The sequence below is a fragment of the Psittacula echo genome (assembly GCF_963264785.1).
Source record: "Psittacula echo genome assembly, chromosome: 4".
Lineage (NCBI taxonomy): Eukaryota > Metazoa > Chordata > Aves > Psittaciformes > Psittacidae > Psittacula > Psittacula echo.
The window spans coordinates 47,357,244-47,371,542 of NC_137738.1; the positions used below are offsets into that span (position 1 = coordinate 47,357,244).

A 14,299-nucleotide genomic window follows, 5' to 3' on the forward strand; every position below is an offset into this window, starting at 1 on the left:
ATTAAGACCTGAATCAGTAAAGATTCTTCAGATACACTGAACAATTCTGTAAAGTGTGAGCTCCATTACAGTGCCCTGGAATGGAATACCTTTCTTTGTTATTCCATTTGATAGCATGTTTAAATTCGAAGTTACAACTCAGTGGTAAAACTCATGTTAGCAAAAGGTGTGAGAAGTGACACTTTCTTCAACACTGATTTTTAAGTAGGTGTACTTCTACTATTTTTGTAGCCAAAGTGCAGAAGAAACCTACTATTGTTTTGGTTGGTTGGCTTTTTAAACAAAAGCAGCAAGCTCACAAACTTAGTTTAGTGGTAGGTACACTTTTAACCTACAGAATGTTAAGGATGACAGTAACACACTTGAATTACCAGAACAAGGACATTCTGATACAAGACTAAAGTTTTTTCTTTCTCAGTCTGCTATAGATACAGCAAATCTTAATATTATATGGAGTTAAAAGTGTAATTGTTCTTAGTTTGCCCCTTGGAATGGCATACTGCCCTTGAAAAAAGGGAGGGGAGGTGGGGAGGAAAACCTTTGGTAGAGGTGTTTGTGTTAAATACATACATATATATATATATATATATATATATATATGTATGCCCTCTTACGGGCTTTACTGTTGGGGAGTAGTTAACCAGCTGCCCTGTCCAAATTCAATACTAGAAGGTAGAAAAATATAGTACTGTCACTTATCCTAACTGCAGTTGAGAAAACTGTATTTCAGATCATACTAGTTTGCCAGCATCTGTGTAGAAAGGGAAATAGGAGTAATACTTGACCTCCAGTAGTACTTACTAAAGGATCATTCCTGCCTCATGTTTTGGGAGGTATAGGCAAACTACTGTTGTTGCAGAACTTGCTTTTGCACATACACTGTTTCTTTTTAATAGAAGAGTAAAACTTATTATTCCTTGCATTTAGCAAAGCCCACACAGGCTTTGTGTATGTTAAATCAGCATAAGCAAGAAAAGGAACAAAACAAACTTGGCAGCAGTGTCAAAGTTTGTCCTAATGAAGTGAAATTTAACACCAGTTTGAAACTTGACAGAGAGGACCAAGATACATTTGAAATATCATAACCTTAGGACAGATAATCTGTATCATCTAGGTCAGATTGAAGGTGGATTGTTGTGATCTGCTTGTCATAAGGCAGTACAGTTCCAGCACAATGAGACAGATTCAAGTTTTCCACTGCAGTTGAATGTCCAAGGAAATCTGGCAGAGATTGCTTTGACAAAGGCATTTAATCTTACAGAAAAAACTGCTTGAGTTAAGATAATCTAAACAAAGATGCAAGTTGCAGTCTGTCAAGAGATCTACAAGAAACAAAGTGTGAGTTGAGATTATTTTTTATAATACAAAACTAATGCTTCAGCACTTACTCCTTACACATGAACAACAAATTTTCACTGTTTTGGTAAGAAAAAACGTAGTTTGATTCTACTGAAGTAGTATGACTTGTGAATGGAAGTTCAGTGCATTTTGCCTTTCTCTTGTGAATGGTAAAGATGCTCATTGATGGATCTGCAGGAAAAAAAAACAAAAAAGCATTCTACTGGTATAATATATTTGGCTACATTTTGAGTTTAGTAATTTGTTCTAACTCACTGTTCTCCAGTGGTGAAGCAGCTTCTGAATCCACTTCATCTCTGCATGATGTGCTTAAGAAGTTTGAAGCTGTTCCTGCAGTTCAGGGAAAATCCAGACATTCATTTCACTAACCCAAACGAAGAAAAGGATAACCCTCCCCCCCCAGTACAATAGCTACACTGTTAGTCTAGACTGTGCACTCAGTTTCTTGGTCTGAAATTAAATCTCATATCCTCTTCCTTCCCAGGAACTATTAGTAGCATTACTGCAACTGTGGGCAGCTATGTATGATGAAAGCTTTCCTGCATTAGTTTTGCTGTGCTGGTGCTTCAAAAGCAGAGCAGTTACCAAGCTTTGATTTGCCTCCAGAGATAAAGGCTGCAAAGCTAAGTCCTAAGTCCCGTGTCAATTGTCCTCCTTTCTTAAAGCTTGCCTTTAACAAAACCCTTTTGTTAAGGAGACCTGGCACAAGACATCTGTGCTGCTCAGTGACTTGAAGTGCTTTTGTGTGAGTTCCCAGGTGGCTTGCCCAGTTTCAAAGCCGCTTGTTACCGATAATGGTGCAGTCAAACTGAACTGCCTCAGTTTTGGGTTGCTTTTGAAACCTTGCCTCTTCACAACTTTGTGGTGGAACTGTGTCCAGTTGTTCCCATCCAATTGTGCTAATGTTTCCCTTCCTTAGTGAGCAGAAGGTGTTGGAGGAGTGGGCAGAAAGTACATTTTTTTTCAAGGCAAGTACTCAGTACGGTTTTTTAAAATACCCATTAAAAAAGTCCTGCCTTTCCTCTCTTCGAGCTCAAACCCTCCTGGTCCCCTAAAATAGCTTTATGTTGTTATTACAGCTTGTGTTACCAGTACCGTTCCTTTTTGTTTGGTCTTTGAAAATCAGTCCACGTAACAAGCTGTGGGTAATAGTAACTACAAGCAAGGACAGTTGCATTGCAACAAAGTGTTGCAGTTCCAGGGTTGTGTTTGTTTGGGAACTGTTGCTGAGACACCCCTGTAAATGTGAATAAAGAAAATGTCTAATCAGTTTATTTCTGGAAAGCTTTGGTGAAATCAGTGCTGCTAGGAACAGTAGGATTAAGTCTTCGAGAGAATTTGTCATTATGAGCAGGTAACACTAACTGCATAGCTGGAGCAGAAAGATCCATACATTTCTTCTCTGAGTAGAAGCATTGTCTTGCTGCGTCACACTGTTGGCTTTCTTGATATTTTGAAAGTTTCTTAAGCAAAACATTAGAAGTCTTGACAAAAGAGCAAGTACAGTATCCAAAGCTGGATTTCTTACTTTGATAAGAGCTCAGTATGCTGTCACGCAGTGTTTTGAGGATACTATGTGCATTGAACTCTGCTTCTGCCCTGTTAAATTCAATTCTCTGAATGAGACAGTTAAAAGTCTCAAGAGAGAGAGGACCTAAACCATCACATTTCAGTTTAGTTCATTAAGGTGCTCCTAATTACACCACGTTGTTGATGTGCTGCACATGCTAAATTGCTTTGTCCCTCGAGTAGGATACTCCGCATGGAGATGCCCTGGTACAATAGCGTACGCTGACGGCCCTCGCTAAAGCCCACTGAGCAGCCAGACACACGTATGCTGCAGGCGGAATCACCTCCCCGCGGCGTTCAAACCTGCTCTCCTCCCGACACGCACTGCGAACGCGGCCGTCCTCGTCCTTTATTGGCTCTGCTCTGACTACTGCGTACTTCCTATTGGCGTGATTTCCTTTTCGCCCCGCCCCCTAGTCCCCATTGGTGCTGCCCGCTCGGTTGGGGTGCGGAGTAGGTTGGGGTGTGTAGTATGCCTGCTGCCGGCCAGCGGTTACTGTGGTGAGGTGGTAGTGCGGCGGAAACGGGACTCCGCTTGGAGCGGTGTCCCTGCCTGTGGGGAGCGGCGATCTCTTCCTCCAGCCCTGCAGCGGACGCGGCTGCCATGGCGCTGGTGCTGGGTCTCCTAAGGCGAGTGCTGGAGTACTTTGGCTGGCCGCCCGACCAGGTGAGACCCCAAGCCGGGGCTCGGAGGGGAGGGCTGTTTCCTGCCACGCCACGCCTGGAGCTCGCTACTGCGGGGCGCCCTGGCAGCAGCCGCTGTGGCCAGGGGGAAGAAAGGCAACTCAGGCCGCTGCACGCCTGCGGCAGAACGGACTCGGCTCTGGTGTGAGGTTGGGTCCGTCGGCATGGGAGAGCTTAGCTGGTGTGGTTAGACAGGCTGCCCGCGCTGTGTGGTCACTGCCCTGGTACAGCCATTCGAGTAATGCCTGAGCAGAGGGGGGGGAAAAGGTCAATAGCATCAGCTGCTCAGGTTTTGCTATTGTAAATGAAAGGCTACGAAGCGATTCCCAAATAACAGTTAATCTTGTGTTGTCAGAGACCTTAGAAAGGTATTGCTGGGAGAAAGTTAATGAAGTGTCGGGGATCAGACGTTAGGGCGTGAGTTTATGGGTAATTCTTTCCTGATGCATGTCAATAGTGAGGCGCTGCTGCGTAGTTCTGAGGGAGTGCTTGGTTTATTTATGTGAAGCTGCTGAAGTGTCTGTATGGACACTAGTTTGAGGGAGCTATCCCAGTTCTCTTCTGGTTTCACTGTCAGGAGTTCTTGTTTCTTTCAACAGGCCATATTTTTGGAAATGCGCGTGTTCAGCAGCAGCATCAGTCGTACAATCAGAACATGCCTTCCTTCAGCAGACTCATCAAGAAGGCGTTTCCAGCAGTTATATGCAGTCATGAGGAGATATCAGCTCAAGGTACATTAAATTTCTTTCATTTCCTTACTTTATTTTTTTTATTATTATTTCCCAAGACTTACACAGATGCGTATTGTTACTTAATCGTGCACTTTTTCTTTTATCAGTTATCTCAGGATATTATTAGTTACATGATGTAGCTGCTATGTCCCTTGGTGGCCTTTGTGCCACTCTAAAATACTCTGGGTATAGGCTGTATCTTGGCAGTGTTTTGGAAGCAGTTTATTAAAACCAGCATTGGCCTCTTTGGACTTTAGGCTTGAGAGGAGCATTGAAAAGTTAGGTGAACTGAACTGCATTATCTTTAATTGCATATAACATTAAATTATTTAACAACTTTGTAAGAACTGAGGACTTTGATTTTTGCTTCTCACATTAAAAAGTATTCTGATTTTTAGGTCGTATCTGTTTGCCAAAAGAAGGAATATGGATCTACTCGAAGTGTTGTCCGTAGACTTGGGACAATTCTTTCCATAGAGCCTTACCCAAGACCTTATTTTCGAGTAAGCAATTTTTTTCATACATATGCTTCAACTGTTTGAATTTTCTGGTTTTTAATTCATAGCTTTCCTGGTTTTTTTAGCTTGTGTAACTGTGTTGCATTCCTTATGCTCGCTGTTTTCAGTTTGCCTATAGCACTGTTTAACGATTCCTTTTGCTGAGGCAGAATTTTCAGTATGTGCTGGATCCAATTTCTCTTCATACATTTTTTGTCTGTTTTTAGCTTGTTCAAGACCCAGGTCCGTTGGATTATGATGAACTAAGCACTGTCACAGCTCCTGTAGCTCCATCACTTGCGGATGTCCTGTGGGTGGCAAATGATGAGGGACAGGCATTTACTAGACTTAGGTAAGTAAAAGTCTAAAAAGGAGTAATAGGGGTAACTTATGTCTTCTCTTCTTTGGGGTTTGTGTTGGTGTTTTGGTTGGTTGGTCTTTTGCTAGTGCTTCCAGGGTTCCAGCTAAACCAACCCTGGAATTTTATGTTTTTTGGGGAGCAGTTCCTGCTTACCTGGAAATTCTTACCACGTGAAGTATTCTTATATGAAAGATTTCTTAAATTGAGTCCCTTCTTTTCTCTTCCTAATAGCATGTTTAAGGCATTATTGGTATTTTATATATACTCACAAAGTATTTTGAGAGCGAGAGAGGGAGTTTAATGAAATTTGGGTGTTGCAGCATACTGTAAGATTATTCCTGGTTTTATCTCTTTAGTTTACAACCACTTTGATAAACTTTATAAAAGGGCGAAAAGAAGAAGAAAATATGTCTCTTTTTTACTGTGGTTGCTACAGTGCTATACATGATGGTTGCTGGAAAGAAAACGGTAATTTCTTGATATAAAAAAATTACCTTGAATATGGTTTTATATAATCCTTTCTAGATTTTAAAGAGTGCTAAAAGAGAATAGTTTTACAATTATAAATTATTACTTGTACCATGAAATGACCAATTATCCAGGAATCTGCAGACAAAAATAGTATACAACTCTTCCCTTCCCCCCCCCCCCCCGCCCACTAGAGAAGACATAGAAAGTTGTTTTACTGTTCCTCTAAAGGATCTGTTCAAAATCAGAGAATGAGTCAGAGAGCCAGAAATAAGATTAAAATTTGGACTCTTGTATTGTCTTGCACTGTCCGATTCAAATGTAGCACAATTCAACTTCTTACTGGCATGTTTGTGACCTTTGTGCTGCTTGCAGGTAATGAAAATACAAGAAACTGATTAATTCAAATGACACCTGTTTTATTAGAGAGGTATTAATGAAGTTATGTTTCATCTTGTGATCCTGAGATGTTACTCTTAAAAGTTTTTTGGGTTTTTTTTTTCCAACAGCTTGCAAAATAGTGGAAGAGTAGGAATATTGTTAAAAGGAACTGTGACCTATTATGTCTTGCTTGTGATGATTTTTAGCTGATCTGATTCACAGATCCATGAAAGTTCATTCTTTTGTTGTTTCTATTCCTTCTTCCTTCTCCTTTCCTAGCTCTGTGGGATGTTTTTTGAGAACAAGTACTCCAGTTGATACCTTACGCTTCTGAGCCAATGTGAATAGCAAGGGATCTGGGCAAATCAGAAAACAGTGCTGCAGGTCTGATTTAAACTACAAAAATGACTAATATAAGGGAAAAGGTCTAGTTTGGTTTCAATCAAAACTTAATGCATCTTGAATAAATTAATTTCTTTATTTTGTAATGAAATTCTGGTAGTTTTTGTTTACACTCATTTGATATTTTAAAGTTCTTTCTGAAGTTATTTCTGCAGGCACAGACTCGAAACTGTTTTTAAAATTAAAACCTGAGACTTGTAGCACAATTTTCTAGCACAGTCTGTGTTCATATGTAGCTTACAGAGGATGAGGTTCTTATTCTGTGTGTATTAAAATTCATTCTTCTCCAATATCTTTCTGTAAGATTGCAGCTTCTTTGCTGCTTGCTGTGTTCATCTTGCACAGTTTGATAAATGACTGAAATTTGTGAAGCCTAATTAAAAGATCATTACTATTTGACCTTTCTGCCTCTCATATCTACTGTTTCAGGTAGGGAGGAGGGAGAGAAACCGTTATGGTGTCAATTAGTTATTGAGTAAATAACAGCTCACTCCTACAATATGTCTTTATGATTTATGACCTGTTGCTGATATCTGACCTTTTTTATGATGACTTTCCAAGGATCTGCATCATACTTGAGCAGAGGGAGATTTTAAAATATTTTCAAGGTTATGAGTAGTTAGAAGTGCAAAGTTTTCTTAGTTTGCAGACTTATAGCTTGCTGAATGATAACTTGCTTGAACAGACAGTGAGTAGATTTTGGGATCCTCCGTGTTGGCTGAACCTTTTGAAACCATGACTTTTGTTGCTTTCTAGGACTGAGTTGTGGAGGAAAAAAAAAGGTGGTACAGCTCATCGTCACCAATGTCCATCTATAGATTCAATACAAAATGGTCAAAAAAACAGCACACAAGAAGATGATCTTGTTGATAGAGCAGCGCTCCAGAAAATTTCTGCACTTGAAAACGAACTAACCTTTCTTCGTGCTCAGATTGCTGCAATTGTTTCCGCACAGACGTTGGGAAGCATCCCTTCAAGTAAGCCCTTCTGGTTTGCAGCAAACTAGTTTTCCTTTCATTGCTTTAGAGAGCCTGTTCACAGTTTGCTGTGTCTTGGTATTAATGGAGAACATCTCTAATTCAAACTGAAGAACTTAGTCCCAATTTGTAACTTCTTCTAACTAAATTTAGTTACACCAACTAAATTTACAGAATGCTGTATTTTGCTTTTCTTTTTAGCATTTGGTGCTGCCCCTGCCTCCTTCTATTTTGTAGTATCTTTGCCAGTTTTCAGCGCAGTTGGTTTTAAGTTATCCTTGTACTCTCCCCCATGTTTATAAAGGAGCTGAGTAACAACACTAATCATAGGCTACCAATTACTGTTTAAAACAGTTACAGACTATTAATTATCCCTTTTGGGCTTTGTGCTGTTTCTGCCAAGTTGTCAGAATAATGGATAGAAAAAGTATTCTAAGTCAGCCAGGTTCAGGCTTAAAACAAAAACAAATGCTGCAAATAGATGTGTCACTAGAATATTAAAGTTGGTCTCCAATACGAACCTCTATCAGTTTTGTGACCCTTTATTTATTTTTTGTTTGGTTGGTTGGTTGTTTTTTTCCCTTAAAACTTTTGAGGTCTTGATTGTCTTATTTGCACACTAACCCCACTGTGGTTGTTGAAATACTTGGGCTGGTGTGAGGTAGTTACTTTTGATTGATCACCTCTGTGATTCAGTTAGCTGTTCTGTTGGCAATTCTTCTTTCTCTTCTCCATTGCACTCAGTATTGTAATCTATTTTATGTGTCTTGTGTTTCTCTTTGCTTTTGCCTTATGTGGTTATTGTAGCCTTCAGACTGCTGAGAATGAATTGTATGTAGTAGTAGGCTGCTTAGCTGATTTATCTGGTGCTTAGATTGAAGACACAAATGGAGAAAGTAAGAGCAGAACACAATGCCTCAGATTCATTATTACATGGATTCTGAATCTTTGGTTTTGAAATAAAAAATGTTCTATCTCTTAAATATAGTTCTTCTGTGATATCATGTATGAGGTGTGTAAGAAAGTGCTGTAAGAGGGCTGTCTTGTCTTTACTGAAACTGAGTCATCCTAGGTGTTGCTTAATATTGTCAATTACGAGGGTATACTGATGAAAAATAAAATCCCTATTTTTCTTTGATAACTGCATCCGGAAGCCTTTGAAACATCCAGTGCTCCAGATGGATCTTACCCAGTGCCAGCCATTACTTCTACGCCACTGTCCGTCTCTCACAATCACTTTGTAATTCCCTCGCCTCCTCCACTTCCTTCTGGTGTACCATCTGGTGTTGCTGCTAGTAATTCGGCAGTTGAACTTATAAAACATCGTCTTGCTGCAAGAAACCATGGTCCAACTGCAGCTGAGAGTGCTGATCACCAGAGGACAAAGAACATTCCTAGTATGATGGATGTTTTAAAAGACCTCAACAAAGTTCAGCTGAGAGCTACTGAGAGGTAGGTTGAATTGAACATGGATCTGAGTAAGCCAAGACTATGTCAGCACCACAGTGCTTAAATAGCACCAGAGAACACCAATGTGAAATATTTAATGAGCAGTTACTGCTGACAAACTTACATTGGCAACTTCTAAGTTCACAGCTTGGAAATGTAAGATACTTGTGACACAGCTTTTAGATGCATTTAAAACATGCTGACTATCACAGCATTTAGAACTAGTCTGCTGCTTTAGTATAATCTCAGGTTGGTGTGGGGGAGGTGGGTGTGTTGCGATATCTGTAGATCACTTACAAAGTCATGTACACAGTTACAGGAAATGGATCTGAACAAATAAACTTTTTTTATTCACTGTGAAAGGACAGATCCTTGGGGGAATATTGGAAAACTACTGCTAGCATACCTGAAGTATCCTGGTCCTGGCTTTGAAGTGTTACAGAAAATACATGCTGTATCTTTTATTGAAAATGTTTTGTAAATTTGTATTTCAGTAGTGCAGTTGGATCATAAATATTTTCAATGGTCTACTGTTTTGGTTGTAAGCACAGTTGACATATTGCAAAAATGCATTATTAAAGACTGTTACCTCTTCAAGTCAGTATGCTAGGTGTAACTGAAGTTGAGATGTTTTTTCTGAACTTCTTTAGTTGAAAAATTATGTAAGAACAACAGAGTCTATAATGAACATTTGGAGCTCCTCATGTGGGGAGAATGTAATTTACCAAAGCTTAATGTATTCTTATTTCACCATTTTCTTAACTCTGAGCTTTATACCTGAAAATAACTAGCACAAGTCTTGGGGAAATTATCTATATGCAACTTTAAAACACATCTTTACACTTTTGATAACATTTTCACAGTAAATAAAGCAAATATAAAGTGCAGTATAATTCCATGTACAGTGAGTGAAGAAAGTGAAATATTAAGGTTGACAGTTTTAACAACTGTCATATTGAGCAGGTGCATAATTAATTGGAAGTGGTAGGTATACCTCCAAAGTGCTTTCTGGATTTAGGCACCTACCTGTATTCTGAAGGTAGAACGTAACTGTATGATGTATTTATATTGTTGGAGGGAGTAACAATGATCAAAATTGCTATGATCTTTCAGGCAGCAGTCTGACAGTAGTTCAGTGTGTGCACTGCAGAGGGAAGACCTCTGTTCTCAGAAGTTGAGAGCCTGAAGATTCCAGTTTCTACCACCCAAGTACCAGCTTACTTGTTGGGCAAGTCCTCTGACAGCTTGATTTTATAGCAAGGGTAAACTCGGTCCTTTCAGGTTTCACGTTAAACGACATCTACCGTAACTGCCAGACATCGAACTCGGTGCTGTCAGTCTGCATTAATAGGTACAATGCATTGGCCTGGAGATAGCGCTTTACTAGCAGATGTCTGAATACCTCTAATTGTTTTTCGAATACCTCAATGGTTAGGAAGCTTTTCTAGGATTTATTTTCTTGACCTAATCGCTAACTTCCACATTTATGTTAGGTTTTGGGGTGTGGGTGCTGTTATGATCTTACGTCTCATTGCTGTGTTTTGATTTTGAAGTTGATATAAACAATTTCTAAATTGAAGTGTAAACTCTACTTTTTAATTTTTGCCTATACAATTTTAATATTTGCTCAGGTGCTCACTTGGAGGGAAAAACTGTCTTTGAAGCCTTTGTGCCAAATCTAATAATGATTTTTTTTTTTTTCCTTTTATAATGAAACTTGAGTTAAGTGTCGTTTATAAATGGGGCTTTGTGGTCAATTGGCTACCTTTTTGACTTAAACAAAGCATTTGTTTTCTTTAAATACAATTGCTCGGAGGAAGTTTGTAAGTTTGTTCTTTCTTGTAAGACCATGGAAAGGCACGTTGTTCTGAACTTTAATGATGTTTAAATCAAAATTGTGTTCACAATGGCTATGATATATGTTAGTGGGAGATTCCCAGTAACATATATCATAGCCAAATCTCCCACTAACTTACATCATAGCCATTGTGAACACAATTTTGATGTGGGAGATTCCCACTAACATACCGTAATATAACTTACAAATGAGACCTGCTGTGAAAACTGCACATTTTTTGCCCTTTTTTTTTTTCTTGCTATTTATTTGCAATATTTAAATATTTTGTTTTGATTCACTGCTGCATAGGATTAGGGGCAGGAGACAGTAATTTTCTTTCATATTTTTTTGTAGGTCCCCTGGAGGCACCCCTCTTTCTAGACCCAAAAGGAGACCGAGTTCAGATTGGGATCCAGTTGATCTACTAACTCGTGCACTGAAGCAGAAATTTGCACATAAAGATGATGATGATGATGATTCCCTGGACAAAGAAAATCAGTCTTTTGACAGCTCCCTACTTTCTAGTCCAGAGATCCCACTGGTAAGTGCTTATATAAGAATGTATTTTTATATTCTTAAAGTAACTGCTGGTTTTGTGGATAGTTGCAGGGTTTTCACAACTCTACAACTTCACTACAATGTTTTTAAGCCACCAGCATAGGTAGTTGCTTTTTTCAGATATAGTCAAGGCAGAGAATCTCAAAGATTGATTATTTTGGCTGGATTTGGACTGGTAAATATACTTCTAGATGTGCCAAGAGGAAAAACTTACAAGACTGACTTCATGTTGATTGAACTGTGGACACTTGCTTGATGGTAACTGGCAGGTACCCATGCACAGAAACTCTGTGTCTAGTGAGTAACACTAACTACTTATTGACTGATTTTACAAATAAAGATGCTAGGAAGGTACAGAGAGGGCTTAACACATGCTATGTTAAAAAATAAAAATGGAAGGATTGGCTATAATATTTTTCTTTGAGGTAGCATCGTTTCCACACAGTTTGCATCTTTATCCAGAAATAGATACGATTCTGAATGCTGTTGCAAAGCCTACACAACATACAGGTTGTTTGTGAATAGGAAAAGTGTTCTAGATGGAGCCATTGGACAAAGGTGATTCTGAGCGCTGGTTTCTGTAGAGCAGCCTGTGCAAGCTACTTTAACTTACAGAGTCCAGTACTGTTGGTTGTTAGACTTCCACGAACCTCAGAACTGTTTAGATGTGGCAGTAATTTAAACTGTGTCTCTCTGCTTAGCAATTCTATCTTTTTATCTTAAAACTGAAGTAAAGATTTGGGCTGGGGCATTTGTAAGCCTAATGGAGGGAAATAATAATACAAAATGTATCATGGCAATCCAGACATTCTTTGAAGGCTGCCGCTTACATGCGTGGCTACCTGCTTGGCCAAAAACTTAAAGGAAAACTAAGGTGCATGTTTCTCTAGCTACAATGATTTGTTTATATTTTAAATTTCAGCTGCCACAAGGATTTCACAAGCAAAATGTAGCATTCATTTTACAGGCTGTAGTGAAGGATTTCACAAGCAAAATGTAGCATTCATTTTACAGACTGTAGTGAGTGAACAGCTCTGGTATAGTCTTACTGTGCCTGTTGACACCCCACAGGGAAAAATTAGAAACTTCTTAAAAATAGCAAATCTTGTATTTTAGGTGCTGCAGACCATTGCATAGTTAACATACCTGATTCTAGATACAAAGATCAAAGTCTGATCCTGGAACAGTTTGTTTATGGAATAGCTTTTATTCCAGGATCTAACAGAGCTGAATTACAAAGTCCTGGAAGAGAGACTGCTTAAGGCCAGCATATTCAGGAGCAGATAACAGGAAGATGGTTTTTTTTCTGGTTCAAGCAGAACAATCTCATGAGTTTGTATTCAAGCCTCTAATAATTTACCCTTGAGTGTTTTTAAGAATAAAAGTACTTGAAGCAATTATGTGGGCTTACTGTTCTATTTTTCCCATGTTAAGAGAAGTGTAACTACTCCTCCAAAATGTCTTTGTTGTAAGCATCATCTCCTTCAGTTGTCTTGGGTATAATTTTGTTTAACTCCATCCCTGCTCCCCAGGTTGGACGTTGCAGTCTGAAGCCAAATGCGAAATCTAGCCTTGTAAGAAGTGATGAAGTTAAACAGGTGCCAACGTGGAAAGTGGGAGCTCATATTTAGTTGATGGAGACTTCTGAGGAAACTTTGTACTGTGTATAAGTAGCAGTTCTACTTTGAAACTGCTGTAAGGTGCTGTAATGTGTTCTAGAACATGTCTCTCCTATGCTACTGAAGTTTGGGTGTTGTAGGGTTTGTTAACTTGTCTCTTCCTTCTTAGCTTCCCAGCAGCCAAACTTATGAATGTGATGCTTTTCTGAGAAGCACAGAACCAAAAGAAGGTTTTTATTGCTATGGAGCAGTGTGTTTGAAACCTGGGAAATGCAGAAAGGAAGTGTGTGTGAAAGAAAAGTAATTATTGGTGTGGCAGCTGAGGTGTGCTGTTTACACTCCAGTATAAGTGAAGTGTAACCTTGTTGGTGTGTTGTATATACCTGACTGTGTACAATGGTAGCTAATACTGTTTCTTTAGAATTGGCTACCTCAGTTTTCTTTGCCATTTGCTTATGCAGCTCCGTACTCAATATGTAAACTGTATTCTAATTTATTTGGGGTCAGCAGAACTTCTATGTTTGTGAAACTGTGATGTAAGTTAACTGTAGGCTGTCAAATGCCTATAATATGGGGGAGTTGTGTTCTGAGATAAACACTTTGCAGAGAGATCTGCTAGCAAATAGCCTAAATTCCATATGTAAATAAACATGAACTCACTCCCTGGTTTCTCCATATCTAGTCTGTTTTATTCACAAGAGTTTATGAAGTAAAATTTCCTTTATGTCATAGGTGTGTTTGATAATGGCATTTTGTGTTGCAGACTAACTTTTTTGTATCTTAAGCACTGACCATATTAGAAAACTTCTTAAATAAACTGTTATCTAAAATTAAAATAGAGCTTACATTTTTACTGGGAGAGTACTTGGAGTCCTTTATTTACAAATTTATTACAATCCACTGCTTACAGTAGCTGCCTTCTCTTAGTCCTTTGATGATCCTGATGTATAAAATAAAAATGCTACCAATCAGACTTTAGAATGTGTCCCTGTGTAGCTTCTACTTTGCTGCTCACATGGAGTAGACTGGCAGCTGGATTTCTTCTTACTGCTGAGTCTTATTTGCACAGTTGTAAGAAATTACAGTGCAAATCCTGTAAATCTGTTTATTAAGTTATCTTTTGGCTAAAACTGGAGCTTAAGTGTCTTGCTATTTTATGCTTCTAAAATTATCTTCTGGATATTTTTCTGGATTTAGTAATTACTGTTATTTATCGCATTCTTCCATTACCCTCTCAGTCTGTAACACTTTGACCTTCCCTTTCTTTCCACTTTCAAAGTACACATTTACCACATTCTCTGCCTAAACTTGGCATCTGCTATGAAATCTGTAAAAATAGTAAGCTTGACCCTGTACTTTGCAATCTTACTCTTTTCTATCAAAGCTCGCCATCATCTTTTGTCTGCT

At 38.9% G+C, this 14,299-nt stretch overlaps 1 protein-coding gene across 5 annotated transcripts; it reads left to right on the plus strand.

Annotated features, from left to right (window-relative positions):
- The first annotated feature begins 3,496 nt into the window (after positions 1-3,496).
- MTFR2 (mitochondrial fission regulator 2) lies at positions 3,497-13,598 on the plus strand. 5 transcript variants are annotated; one of them, XM_080614986.1, is made up of 8 exons: positions 3,497-3,595; positions 4,212-4,343; positions 4,742-4,846; positions 5,068-5,192; positions 7,209-7,429; positions 8,584-8,881; positions 11,070-11,256; positions 12,806-13,598. In XM_080614986.1, exons 1-8 carry the CDS (start codon positions 3,533-3,535, stop codon positions 12,902-12,904), a joined length of 1,230 nt encoding a protein of 409 aa, XP_080471112.1. In that variant the 5' UTR covers positions 3,497-3,532; the 3' UTR covers positions 12,905-13,598. The 5 variants fall into 5 exon arrangements, 4 of the variants coding, with proteins under 4 accessions (XP_080471112.1, XP_080471111.1, XP_080471113.1 ...); XR_013956559.1 differs by lacking the exon at positions 3,497-3,595 and having other exon boundaries at positions 3,951-4,343; positions 12,806-12,973; positions 13,062-13,598; XM_080614985.1 differs by lacking the exon at positions 3,497-3,595 and having other exon boundaries at positions 3,951-4,343.
- Positions 13,599-14,299: the final 701 nt, after the last annotated feature.